Genomic DNA, 14,450 nt, shown 5'->3' on the forward strand with positions numbered 1-14,450 from the left:
ACTTTTCCCCACCGACCTGTTTGAGATCTTCATTGACATAGGACATTATGTTCGAGATATCAGTGCATATGAGGACTTGGTATCACAGTTGAATTTACTACTGGTAAGTCTTGAGCTTTAAAAATTTGGGCAGGCTGCTCTGTGGTCAGGATAAAAATAACAGCAGCCCATTTCCCTGTTATGACTTGGTTAGGAAGATGAACTGAAGCAAATTGCTGAGAACATTGAAAGCATCAATCAGAAGAAAGCACCACTCAAGTACATAGGAGACTACGCTGTGTTGGACCATCTGGGAAGTGGAGCTTTTGGCTGTGTTTATAAGGTGATTCTGCCCTGGAAAAGCTCTCATCTTTCCAAACAAACTTGATCACACTTGTCTATCCCTCATTTTAATTGGAGTCCTTGTCATTGAAAACTAGAGAATAAATAGAAATAAAAATGAGAATGGTTGTTTTTGGCCAACAGGCAGTGATAATGCCGTGGATGTTGCCTTGGCTCTCAGCTCTAATAAGTGCTCACTGATTGAGGTAGGGCACCTCCAACCTGTCACAGGAAAATAGTCAAAACAGCTTGTCGCAGTGCATGACATAACTTATAAATTTACAACAGTGTTTCTGTGTCTGCCCAGTGAAATCCTACTGAGTACTGTGGGTAGGGCAGACCAGAAGATAACAGATCTGAGCTCAGCTTAGTATAAATGCAATTAGTAACCTTCCTAATGCTGTGACACTTTGATACAGTTCCTCATGTTGTGGTGACCCTGCCTTAGAGTTTTTATTGCTGTGAAGAGACACCATGACCATGGCAGCACCTTTTAAAAACTTTTTATGTTTAATCTTTTAATCTTTTTCTTCTTTTTTTATTTAATTTAAATTAGAAACAAGTTTGCTTCACATGTCAATCCTAGCTTCCCTCCTTCCCCTCCTCTCCCACATCCTTTAACCCTCCCCCAACCCCTCCTCCAATCCCCACTTCACTCTTCAAGGAGGGTGAGGCCCTTCATGGGGGATCTCGAAAGTCTGTTATATGATCTGGGGCAGAGCCTAGTCCCTCCCCCATGTGTCCAGATGGAGACAGCATCCCTCCACATGAAATGGGCTCCCAAAATCCATCTGGATGACAGGGATAAATGCTGACCTATTGCCTAAGGTCCCAAAGAATGTTGAGGCCTCCTCACTGACACCCACATTCAGGGGGTCTGGATCAGTCCCATGCTGGCCTCTCAGCTATCAGTCTGGGGTCTATGAGCTCCCCCTTGTTCAGGTCAGCTGTTTCTATGGGTTTTACCCACCAAGTATTAACCCCTTTGCTCATCACTCCTCCGTCTCTGCAACTGGGTTCCAGGAGTTCAGTTCAGTGTTTAGCTGTGGGTGTCTGCCTCTGCTTCCTTCAGCCACTGGATGAAGGCTCTCGGATGGCATACAAGGAAGTCCTCAATCACATTATTGGGGAAGGGCATTTAAGGTAGCCTCTCCACTATTGGTTAGATTGCCAGCTGGCGTCATCCTTGTAGGCCTCTGGACATCTCACTAGTGCCAGATCTCTCTTCAAACCTATAATGGCTCCTTCTATTATGGTATCTCTCATCCTTCTCTCTTCTATTCTTCCCCCGACTCAACTTTCCTGCTCCCCCATGGCCTCTTCTTCCCTTCCCTTCACCCCCTCTCTTTCTCCCAGCTTCCTCACCCCTCTCCCTGTGTGCCCAATCGCCTCAGAAGATTCTGTCCTATTCCCCTTCTCTGGGTTACCATGCATATCTCTCTTAGGGTCCTCCCTGTTTTCCAGACTCTCCGGCTGTGGTATTGTAGGCTGGCACTCCCCTGTTTCATGTCTAAAATCCATGTATGAGTGAGTACATACCATGCTTGTCTTTTTGCGACTGGGTTACCTCACTCAGGATGGTTTCTTCTAGTGCCATCCATTCGTGGCAGCTCTTATAAAGGAAAATTATTTAATTGGGGGCTTACATTTTCAGAGGTTTAGTCCATTGTCATCATGGTGTGACATGGCAGCTTACAGACAGACATGGTGCTGGAGAAGGAGCTGAGAGCTCTACATCTTGATCACCAGGCAACAGGAAGTGGTCTGAACTAGTGTAGCTTGAGAAAGGACACCTCAAAGCCCACCGGCACAGTGACACACTTTCTCTGATAAGACCATAGCTACTTCAGCAAGGCCACATCTACTCCAACAAAGCCACACCTACTAACATTTCCACTCTCTTTGGGAGCTATTTTCTTTCAAACCACAACAAACCTCAACCATAAATTCATCTCATTCCTACTCAACAGTTGCAATTTTGCTACTGTTACATCACTGAATTGTAATGTAAATATCTGATATGCAGGATATCACAACCTCCATGAAAGGGTTATTCAACTGAGACCTGTTGAGCTAGAATCTCATACTATGGCTTGGTTAACCATGTGATTTTGTTATTCTAGTTAATCTGTTTTATTCTTGACCCTCAGTTCTCATCAGAGTAATGAAATTGATTTTGTTTCCTTATTTTAGGTTAGAAAACGTAGCGGTCAAAATCTCTTAGCAATGAAGGAGGTCAATTTACATAACCCAGCGTTTGGGAAGGATAAGAAAGACCGAGACAGCAGTGTGAAGAACATAGTTTCTGAATTAACAATAATTAAGGAGCAGGTAAATATTTGTCTTATTTCTGAGATGCCTCTGACATAAATGTCATTGAGGCTGAGCTCTTGTGCTGTTCTTCTCCTTGCTGTTTATAAACCATTCTGTATGAAATGCTGGACATCAGTGCAGTGATATTTTTACCAGTGTTTTTCCTAAAGCTTGTTATCGAGCCATGGAAACTCTCTTAGGAGTTTATAGCAGGGCCTTGGATGCAAGACAATTGAGCTTACAAGGCAGAATGCACCATGTATGAGAAACCCTTCTGTCCTCATCATGATCATGCACAGTGCTCAGCTACCGAGGTTCCGCATAGGCATGCTCTGAAGAATTCCCAGCTTCGGTACCTGGTTACCAAGTTACTGAATGGGAGTATGAGAAAGATCCTCAGCTTCAATCAAGTAAAGCCAAACTGCTGACACCCCAGCCCCCAAGGCTGGCTTATTATATGTAGAATGTGGGTTTCGTCTCCTTGTCTCCTTTTTCTTTTCTTGACCAGCCTTGTGTAGTCCAGGCTGCTCTGAAGCTTGCTGTGCGGCCAAGGGTGACCTTGACCCCCTCCTTCTGGCTCCCAGTCCTAATTGCTGGGATTAAAGGTGTATGCTACTATCCTCAGGGTTATTTCTATTAGCACCCGCAATATATGCTGGTTTGAGAGAAGAATTCAATTAGCTGTGATCATGAAGAATTATTTGAGAAGAAAAGAACACATATCAAAAAAGAAATGGGGATTCTTTTTGCGATCCAAGAACAAGCTGTTTTCTTTTTCAGCCTTCCTTATTTGTGCATTTTCTTTTTTTAAGTCCTGGAAAGCTTTCAGTCTCACTGATCTCTGTCCTTTTCAGTCACATTTGCTTGATGTCAGGACTGGAGCATTAACAGTGCCATTGCGGTCCTTAGTTATTGAAACCTCCAGTTTGACATCACTAAGTTACAGTAAAATGCATCACCAGTAACATTGTAACTGACTTTTATGCTTTAATGGATTAGATTTTAAGAAGCTATCCCATCCTTTCACAAAGTCATCCTGTTCTGTACACAAGCTTGGAAAATGACTTTGATCTGAGTCCATCTGACGCCTGATCAGGTCCCAAAGCTTGATCTACCCTTGCTTGTGAGCTAGGGTCAGAATATCATTCTGTTTGCTGCCTGCTCCCATGTGGTTTAAAAGCTGGAGTCGCCTTCGAGCTGACGAGGGTGCTAATCTAAGTGCTTTTCCTAAGAAAAAGTGTCCAGAAGAGGCCAATGAGGATGCCTCTGCTCAGGCTTGGGGGTCACTCAAGATTGTCCACTTGTTCCCTCACTGTGGGAACAAGCTACTTGAGCCTAAAAGGAGTAAGTCATGAAAGAAAGTCAATAGAAACATGGCTGGGAAGGGAGACCCTGTTTGTTAAGAGATGACAGTGGTCCTGCAGTAACACAGAGGCTCCAAACTACCAGGCTTATAGAAGTGGTCTCATATGGCAGTGGGTCACTTTTCTTACACACAATAGTTCCAACAGAGTGGGACAAGTTGGTGTTTTCCCTGCTTCAAGTATCTCCTGTGACACATTCAGGTCCCAGTGGGAAGACACTCCCATGGTTAAAGGCTCCCCTTGCACACCCAGGCTGCAGGTTCTCTTTGCATTTACAGGCTGCAGGCTCCCCTTACACTCACAGGCTGCAGGTTCTCTTTGCACTCACAGGCTGCAGGTTCTCTTTGCACTCACAGGCTGCAGGTTCTCTTTGCACTCACAGGCTGCAGGTTCTCTTTGCACTCACAGGCTGCAGGTTCTCTTTGCACACTCAGGCTGCAGGCTCCCCTTGCACACCCAGGCTGCAGGTTCTCTTTGCACTCACAGGCTGCAGGCTCCCCTTACACTCACAGGCTGCAGGCTCCCTTTGCACTCATAGGCTGCAAGCCTGCTCCTGGCTGTGGGAGAGGCTGACAGATGTCATCTGTTCCTGGGATGTCGTATCCAGCATCTCTGCTGCTACTGATGTAAGTTGCCTGGGTCCACGGATAGCAGCTAGCCGGGCCCTGCTCAAAGTGTACACAGCGGTGTAAAACATTTGGACACATTGTAAATAAATCGTTGCAGACATTTTACATTAGTTTTATTTTTTTTAGACAGGCTTTCCCTCCACTGGGGCAGAACATGCTAAGTGGGCCATTTGGTTCTAAAAGACTCTACTCTGAGTTAGGAAGTGCGGCAGAGCCATTAACTTAAAAGCAACAAAATCTTAAATGGTAGCTGACAGTCTGAGACATAACTACAGCTTAAAAACACCTAAGTGGTCATGCCAAAAGCTTGTGTTTTGAAACAGTCTGACAAATGTTTATTATTTGTTTTCTTTCAGCTTTATCATCCCAACATTGTACGTTATTATAAAACATTTTTGGAAAGTAAGTATGAATTGTTTCTAGTTGAGGAAACATATCTTTATTATTTATATTATATTGTCAGAAAACAAACTCCTTCAGCTATTTTCTTTATGCTTTCGTTATTAACACACATCCCTTTCTTAGGCAGTGAAATTTCATAAGTTATGATCTGAAAATAGTTAAAATACTTTGATACCCACCGTAGAGAAACACAGTGTAAACAAACCAAAATATTTAAATTATTGTACAAAAAATTGAACTGGATGTAATCAAGAAAAAAGGAACCAAATGGTGATGGCAAGCTTACTCACAGCAGCTTACCCTGCAGCCAAGCCAGTGGTGTTCCCACCCCAAGTAAAATGGAGTGGATTTCGCCTTCCAGATTTTTCAGTAGGTACCACCAGGTGGCGCCAGAGTCCGGGGTGAGCCCACAAGTGGGTTGTTTGTTGCCAATGGAATGGAAAATGCAGTCAAAACTTTAAGACAAAGCCAAACTCAGCCACTTGCTTGCAAGTGAAGTAGGTATTGCAACTTAATGATCTGTAACATAAAATCCTCAAGTATTTCTATGTGAAGCAAGATTGATGACCATACAGGCCTTTGTCCCTCACTCCCTGCTGCTTTACCAGTGCTGATACTAACCCTTTTAATCTCAGCACTCCTGAGGCAGAGGCAGGAGGATCTGTGTGAGTTTGTGGCCAGCCTGGTCTACATAGTTCCAAGATAGCTAGGACTGCACAGACACACCTTGTCCCAAAAGAAAACATGAAGTGTTCTGCATGCTGGGGCATTTGTTATGGTTTTACCCATTTCTGTTCTCTAGATGATCGAGAGTCTCTCCTGCCTCCTTAACCATTGGTTCTTAACATTGGGATAATTTCCTGTAACTGAGGAGATTATTAGCTTCTGACCGATACTGAAGAGATAAATACAAGTCATTAAAGAAACAAAATGAAACTATTTGTGTTCGGGCATCTGTACTGGCCTGCCCTTGGGGTTCTGACAGGATGCACCCTCAAGCTACAGCCACTAAGAGCACCACCTGTGCACATTCACTGTGTTCCCTTTTAAAAGGGCTTTTCCCATCTCCTGCCTTTGTCTGTCTGTCTGTCTGTCTGTCTGCCTGTCTGTCTGTCTGTCTCTGTGTTTCTTCTTCATTGCCTATCTCCCCCCCTCCCCGTCTGCCTTTCTCTTCTCTTTTGCCACTCTTGTCCCCAGAGGCCACTCTCTGCTCTCCCCTCCCACCCCCCCCCATCAATTTCCCCAATGAAAAACCTTTCCACCCAAGTTTTGTCACATGGTATCTTTCTCTCACACTGCTTTTTAAGATAACAACAAAAATACTTTAAAAAAATACACAGCTTCTAAAATTAATTGGTGATAACTTAAAATATGTAAAACATGGTGTATCAGGCTATAAATTACAGTGGTGACTATAATATGAGGAAATGAAAATGACGCTGTAGCTGAGCGCAGTGCAGACAATACATATTCTTGGCATTGTGAAGCTTTGGGACTATAAATGTCTGCAAGAGAGACCTTAAATAACAGGATTTATCGATGCTGTGCATTCCCATGAGACCCAACAGAAAGAATAGTATGCATGCATTCATGCTGCAATGTAAGTGTGGAGACATCAACTGCGTGGCCATACAGGAGGTGCCAGTCCTTTGCAGATAAACTGAGTGTGTGTGTATTTTGTGTACATGCAACAGTCAGAAAAGACTCGTCTCATACTATTGTTAATAGTTCAAATTGAATCTAGATGAAGGTATATAAAACAACAACAACAACAACAAAATAAACTCAAATAGCAGTAGCTAACAAAATCTTTGTAAACCATAAAACAGAGGCAGAGTCCAGGTCTCTCCATTCAAGAGAGGTCTAACAATGGTTTCTTTCATGGGCTGTGTTTTAATCTGTGTCATGGTAATATCATAGCGTGATCCTAGGCTAAGTGTCTATGACATAATCTATGTGACTGTAGGAAATGCAGTTTATAATGCAGTTTTTTTAATGTCTTATTTGATCTGAGGTCCTAAGAGGCAGGGCCTGTGACTTGGGACAGTTGGCTTATTGTCTTTGGCACCTTCCAGCCATTCCTTGTGATTGATGACAATTGCCAATGTAAATGTAAGTGGGGAAAGTCTGGAGCCAAAGGACGTTGCTCCTGGGCTGTGATGGCCCCAAGACTGCTCTGTGTCCTGCCAGGGCTCAGTGACTGCTACCACTGGTTTGCCGCGTGCTCTTTGAAAATCATGGGCTTGGATTTGTGACGCCTTTCCAGGGTGCTGCATTGACTTAACATTTCTGTGACCCCTTTGTGCGTCTGCATAGATGACAGATTGTATATCGTCATGGAACTTATAGAAGGAGCCCCACTTGCAGAGCACTGTAGCTCTCTGAAGGAAAAACAGCAGCATTTCACGGAAGAAAGACTGTGGAGAATATTTATACAGGTACGCCCTTCATTGAAACTTTCATTCCACAGCAAGGTTCTGAGCTGCCTTAGAGATGCACCGTTGTTCATGTGTACAGTGGGGAATCATATTTGTTTTCATTCTTACTTCAAGCTCTGCTTAGCTCTTCGGTACCTGCACAAGGAGAAGAGGATTGTCCACAGAGATCTGACGCCGAACAACATTATGCTGGGAGATAAGGACAAGGTGACAGTTAGTAAGTATAAACGTCATTTGACTGAAGGATTTCTGAATATTAGTTGAGAGTAGAACCCTACTTCAGAGCCGTGCCATTGGTCAGTAGAACTCCACAGTAGAACAGTGGAGTAGGCATCTGCCACTTGACCCTTTGGATAACTGGAATGTAGCCTGTGTGACTGAGGAAATGGCCTTTTAGATTTTAATGACATTTGGCTGGGTGTAGGGATCCACACCTGTATTCCAGCCCTTGGAAGGTAGAGGCATATGGAGCCAGAGTTCAAGGCCAGCTTCAGGCAAATAATAATTCTGAGGCTAGCCTATGCCCTTTATCAAAAAGCAAAAACAAAACAGAGAGAAAATGCTTTTTTTTAAAAAATTTTAATTGCGTTCCACATCCATGAGAGGACAGTGTTCACACAATATTAAATAGTGGCAATACCATTCTAAATGACTGATTTGCTCATATGAGAGAATGCAGTCTTTGTAGATGCTCCCTGTTTAATTTAATTCCTCAGTTAGTGCTTCTGGAGTTTTTTTCTTTCTAGCTCATAAACAGAAGCTCTGTTGATGAGCACATTAAGCATGTTGCTTCTGGATCATTTTATCAGTCTGTCTTTCTGGTGACAGACTTCCAGGGCTGCAAAAGTACAGCCATTTGTATACTTCCACATCATTTTGTTTGTTTGTTTTTGGTTTTATTTTGGTGTTTTCACCTGTAGTAGAAAATCTAATAGGAGGTCAAATTTCTTTGATTAAGACAGGTCATCGTGGTGTACATCTTTAATCCCAGTACTAGGTAGGCAAAGGCAGGTGGATTTATATTTATATATATATATATATATATATATAATTTTTTAATTTAAATTTAAATTAGAAACAAGGTTGCTTCACATGTCAATTCCAGGTCCCTCTCCATTTCCCTTCCTCCCGTGCCCTCCCACCAACCCCCCAATATCCCCTCATTTCCCCAGGGAGGGTGAGGCCCTCCATGGGGGTATCCATAGTCTGTCATTTCATCCAGGGCAGGGCCTAGACCCTCCCCCAAGAGTTCAGGATGACAGTGCATATCTCATTGTTGGATGGGAGTCCAAAGTCCACTTGTATAACCTGGATGAATACTGATCTACTACCCAAGGCTCAATAGATTACCTAGGCCTCCTTACTGACACCCACATTCAGGGGGTCTTGATCAGTCCCATGCTGGATTCCCAGGCATCAGCCTGGGATTCAAGAGCTAACCCTTGTTAGGTCAGCTGTTTCTGGGAGTTAAAGGAGCCCAGTCTTAATGCCTTTGGTCATCAGTCTTCCCTCTCTGTCACTGGATTTCTTGAGTTCAGCTCAGTGCTTAGCTGTGGGAGTCTGCCTCTGCTTCCATCAGCCACTGAATGAAAGTTCTGTTTCCCAGACTCTCTGGCCATGGGATTGTAGGCTGATACTCCCTAGATCTATGTCTAAAATCCATATATGAGAGAGCACATGCCATGTTTCTCTTTTTGTGACTGGGTTACCTCGCTCAGGATGGTTTCTTCTAGTGCCATCAATTTGCCTGCAAATCTCAGGATTCCATTGTTTTTTTCTGCTGAATAGTACTCCATTGTGTAAATGTATCACATTTTCTCTATCCACTCTTTGGTTGAGGGGCATCTAGGTTGCTTCCAAGTTCTGACTATTACAAATAATGCTGCTATGAACATAGTGGAACAGACATCCTTGTTGTATAAATGGGCATCTTTTGGATATATGCTTAAGAGTGGAGTTGCTGGGTCTTGTGGTAGGTTTATTCCCATTTTTCTGAGGAATCTCCATACTGATTTCCAAAGTGGCTATACAAGTTGACACTCCCACCAGCAATGGAGGAGTGTTCCCCTTTTTCCACATCCTCTCCAGCATAAATTGTCATTGGTGTTTTTGATTTTAGCCATTCTGACAGGAGTGAGATGGTATCTCAGAGTTGTTTTGATTTGCATTTCCCGGATGGCTAAGGATGTTGAGCACTTTCTCAAGAGCCTCTCAGCCATTTTAGACTCCTCTATTGAAAATTCTCTATTTAGTTCTGTAGCCCACTTTTTAATTGGATCCTTTGGTGTTTTGGAGATTTGCTTCTTGAGTTCTTTGTAAATTTTGGAGATCAGCCCTCTGTCAGATGTGGGGTTAGTGAATATCTTTTCCCATTCTGTGGCTGCCTTTTTGTCTTGCTGACTGTGTCCTTTGCCTTATAGAAGATTCTCAGTTTCAGGAGGTCCCATTATTAATTGTTGATCTCACTGTCTGTGCTACTGGTGTTATGTTCAGGAAGCTGTCTCCTGTACCAATTTATTCAAGGGTACCACCCACTTTTTCTTCTAAGAGGTTCAGTGTGGCTGGATTTATGTTGAGGTCTTTGATCCATTTGGACTTAAGTTTTGTGCATGGCGATAAACATGGATCGATCTGTATTCTTCTACATGCCAGCCTCCAGTTATGCCAGCACCATTTGTTGAAGATGCTTTCTTTTTTCCATTGTATATTTTTAGCTTCTTTGTCAAAGATTAGATGTTCGTACGTGTGTGGGTTAATATCAGGGTTTTCAAATCGATTGCATTGGTCTACCTGTCTATTTTTGTGCCAATACCAAGCTGTTTTCAGGACTATAGCTCTATAATAGAGCTTGAGGTCAGGGATGGTGATGCCTCCGGACGTTGCCTTGTTGAATAGGGTTGCTTTGGCTATCCTGGGTCTTTTGTTTTTCCATACAAAATTGATTATTGCTCTTTCAAGGTCTGTGAAGAATTGTGCTGGTATTTTAATGGGGATTGCATTGAATCTGTAGATTGCTTTTGGCAGGATTGCCATTTTTACTACATTGATCCTACCTATCCAAGAGCATGGGAGATCTTTCCATTTTCTGAGGGCTTCTTTAATTTCTTTCTTTAAAGACTCAAAGTTCTTGCGATACAGGTCTTTTACTTTTTTGGTTAGTGTTACCCCAAGGTATTTTATGTTGTTTGTGGCAATTGTAAAGGGTGATGTTTCTCTGATTTCTTTCCCAACCCTTTCATCATCTGTATCTAGTAGGGCTACTGATTTTCTTGAGTTGATCTTGTAGCCTGCCATTTTGCTGAAGGTGTTAATCAGCTGTAAGTGGTCCCTGGTAGAGTCCTTTGGGTCATTTATGTAAACTATCATATCATCTGCAAATAGTGAAAGTTTGACCTCTTCCTTTCCAATTTGTATCTCCTTGATCTCCTTTTGTTGTTGTATGGCTCTAGCTAGAACTTCAAGTACAATATTGAAAAGGTATGGAGAGAGTGGACAGCCTTATCTTGTTCCTGATTTTAGCGGAATTGCGTTGTTTCTGTCCATTTAGTTTGATGTTGGCTGTTGGTTTTCTGTATATAGCTTCTATTATGTTTAGGTATATTCCTGTTATCCCAGATCTCTCCAAGACCTTTATCATGAAGGGGTGTTGGATTTTGTCAAAGGTTTTTTTCAGCATCTAGTGAGATGATCATGTGATTTTTGTTTTTCAGCTTGTTTATATGGTGGATGACATTGATGGATTTTCATATGTTGAACCATCCCGGCATCCCTGGGATGAAACCTACTTGATCGTGGTGAATGATTGTTTTAATGTGTTCTTGGATCTGATTTGCCAGTATTTAATTGAGTATTTTTGCATCAATGTTCATGAGGCAAATTGGTCTTAAGTTCTCTTTCTTAATTGTGTCTTTGTGTGGCTTGGGGATCAAGGTTATTGAAACCTCATAGAAAGAGTTTGGCAAAGACCCTTTTGCTTCTATTGCATGGAATACTTGCAGAAGAATTGGTATGAGTTGTTCTTTGAATTTCTGGTAGAATTCAAGCAGGTGGATTTCTTTGAATCCAAGGCAAGTCAGGCCTATGTAGTGAGACTCTGTCTTCAAAAAAATGAATGAAAAAAATAACAAAAATAAAATTTTAAAAAATTCCCCTTAATTGGTAGGTTTATTTTTCTCCCCACACTTTCCTAACCCTCCATGGTGAACTACTTTTTGTTTAGAGTGGTATGTTACCTTTCTTCTGTTTTTTTCTGACCTCTTTATCTTCTCCTTTGAAGTATTCACTAGCTACAAGGGGAGACCCTGTTCCTATAGATTTGTAGTCTCTACACAGTTTTTTCTTAAGTAAAAGAATATTTGAGAACACACTGCTATAACCTGTAAGCTTCTCTATGTATCCCTGTATGAAGACACTGTACAATACAGCAATTTCTACAAAAAAGGATAATAAAGGGATGCATTTAAAAACACAAGGCTGGCCATTTGGTATTGGGTAAGCAATTAGTATACTGTTCCTTGGGAGAACTGCTTCTCCCTCTCAGAGAATTCTTTAGATGCCTGTAGTTCTTTATGTGGGTATGCACCCTAGCATGGGCTTTCCCTGTTTGCTTTTGATGGCTACTGTTGCGTCTTTGTTCAACCATGTTGGTGAGACTTGATGGGTGTAGCTTCTGACATTCTTAGGAAACAGTCTCACAGTAAAGTCCCTGATTCTCTAGCTTTCACAAATCTTTCTGTCCCCCTCTTCTACAATGACCCCTGACCTTAGGTGAAGGTATTGTAGATGTGTCTGTTGGGACTGGACTCTATAACAACTCAGCATTTTGATTGGTTGTGGTTTTCTGTAATGTTATAAGATACAAGTAATGCTATCTAGGCTGAGCAAGGGTGTGTGTGTATAAAATGTGTATGTATATATATGTCTGTGTATGTATGTATGTGTGTATGTGTATATAATGTGTGTATATATATAATATATGTATATATAGTATGTGTATATATGTATATATAGTGTGTGTGTGTGTGTTTGAGAGAGAGGGGGAGAGAGAGAGAGAGAGAGAGAGAGAGAGAGAGAGAGAGAGAGAGAGAGAGAACACTTAATGAAAAAATAGATCATGAATTTGAAAGAGAACAAGGACGGGTATATAGAGGGAGTAAAAGGAAGGGGGAAATGATTTAATTTTTATCTCAAAAGATAAAAAAATTAAAACTAAAAATAAGAGGGGGATATTAATGTTTTTTCTGATTGTCACCACACCCAGTGTTTGCAGGCCTCAGCCTAAGTGCCCCTGGCGGAGGACAGTCAATGTTTCCCTTGCTTTCATGAGATAATAATTACTCAGGAGGCCATTCCAAATGGACACTTCCCGGATGCACGTATTCACAAATCAGGACTGAAATCTACTGGCCAGATTCTAAAAAGTAGAACATACTGTATTAGTTTAAAAATTAAAAAAAAACAGCTTAAAATAGAAAATCTTTAGATAAACATTCAATGCAAAATCACTTGGAAGCATTTTCAAGCCAATGAATTATGAAATTCAAACAATTGTGAACTTTATTTTAGACAAACGTTTGCTTAGTCATTTGGAATCAACCACAATTTTGTTTAGCATATGCTTTTTAAAAATCTGACTTGCTTTTACTTAAGGTTAGTTTTTTACAATTTATTTCTATATAGTTATTTCAATTTATAAGTTAATAGGTATTATTAATAATTGTGAGCCTGAAGCGGGTCTCTGTGAGTTCAAGGCCAGCCTGGTCTAGAGTGAGTGCTAGGATAGGCTCCAAAGCTACTCAGAGAAACCTTGTCTCATAAAACCAAAAAAAAAAAAATAGTAATTGTGAGCCTGAATTCCATAGGGAATTGTATGCTTATCATAGGAAACCTCATTAAATCACTCTTATATGCTTATTCAGGTAATAACATCTTTGGCTGTATTTAAATAAGCTGAATTTATTGTAGTAGCTTGCTTCATTTTTAGCTTAGTTTTTGTATTTATTTAATGGCATACATTAAAATAGTTTGCAAATAAACAATGTTGTGATCTTTATGAAGTTACGTGGTCCACCTGTTTTCAAATTCTAGTTCTGTGTTTCCAGAAAAGGGCACTTTTAATTCCTCTTTTAAGACATTCATTTCCTATAGTATTTGATTTTCATTATGATGGTTTAGTTTTCCTATTCCCTGTCAGCACAGCTCAGGGTTAAACCAATACTCAGCGTTTATGTCATTGTCACTGTGCAGTTATTGCCCAGTGCTAACCCCCTTTCCTTCCTCATAGATCTTTTTATTTTCCTTCTAGTCAATAGCTGCCTTCCTTCCTGTCCGTGCTTCTAGTTTTCTGTGGACCCAATCTTCTCTCTTCTCAGGAATTTGAGCTTCATTTACATGGTGTCCACATCCAATTTCCTCTTCTTGGACACTGCACTCCTGCAGGTGCAGCAGCATTGTCAATTGGACTCCACTCTGGGTCTGGTACACAGGCATTATTCTGGATCTTTCCATCTGATTCTATGCTACCCTCCTGCATCAGCCTCCCAGATATTGAGACTCCAGGCTTGCACCAGGAACTCCTTGGCTTTCCTGATTTTGAAAGCATTTCTTCATGCTTCTAGAATCCTGCCTGACTGTTAGGAATCCTGGTGCCGTTCTTACTTTTGTTGCCCAATCCATGAACTACATTATCTCTGGAAAATTCCACAGTGTTCCTTTTACCTTTGGGGCCCAGTAGACCTTTTTATTTGGAGCATCTGAAACAAAGTGTCCTCTACAGTCTAGCCTGTAAAACCCTCTTCCTGGGACACATTCTGCTCTATTCTTTGCTGCCTTTCTCTCTTGCTGTCTCCTTGGCTTCACTTTATTAGAACTCCTAGGTATCCTTTGTCCCAGCAATCTCTTAACCTTAAAGTTCATGTGTCTTTATCTCTATTAGCATTTTAGTTATTCAGATTGATTGTATTTTAGTCATTTTATTAAGCATT

The 14,450-nt window shown here is 41.4% G+C and overlaps 1 protein-coding gene across 5 annotated transcripts in view; it reads left to right on the plus strand.

Annotated features, from left to right (window-relative positions):
- Positions 1–14,450, plus strand: part of Nek10 (NIMA related kinase 10) — a 186,749-nt gene that overhangs the window by 50,297 nt on the left and 122,002 nt on the right. For all 5 annotated transcript variants that reach the window (XM_040747626.1, XM_040747628.1, XM_040747627.1 and 2 more), the window contains 6 exons: positions 1–103; positions 194–322; positions 2,515–2,652; positions 4,984–5,029; positions 7,346–7,467; positions 7,582–7,684. In XM_040747626.1, the coding sequence (XP_040603560.1) occupies positions 1–103; positions 194–322; positions 2,515–2,652; positions 4,984–5,029; positions 7,346–7,467; positions 7,582–7,684 (641 nt within the window). The remainder of the gene's footprint in view (positions 104–193; positions 323–2,514; positions 2,653–4,983; positions 5,030–7,345; positions 7,468–7,581; positions 7,685–14,450) is intronic.

Source organism: Mesocricetus auratus, unplaced genomic scaffold, assembly GCF_017639785.1.
Source record: "Mesocricetus auratus isolate SY011 unplaced genomic scaffold, BCM_Maur_2.0 Super-Scaffold_100006, whole genome shotgun sequence".
NCBI lineage: Eukaryota > Metazoa > Chordata > Mammalia > Rodentia > Cricetidae > Mesocricetus > Mesocricetus auratus.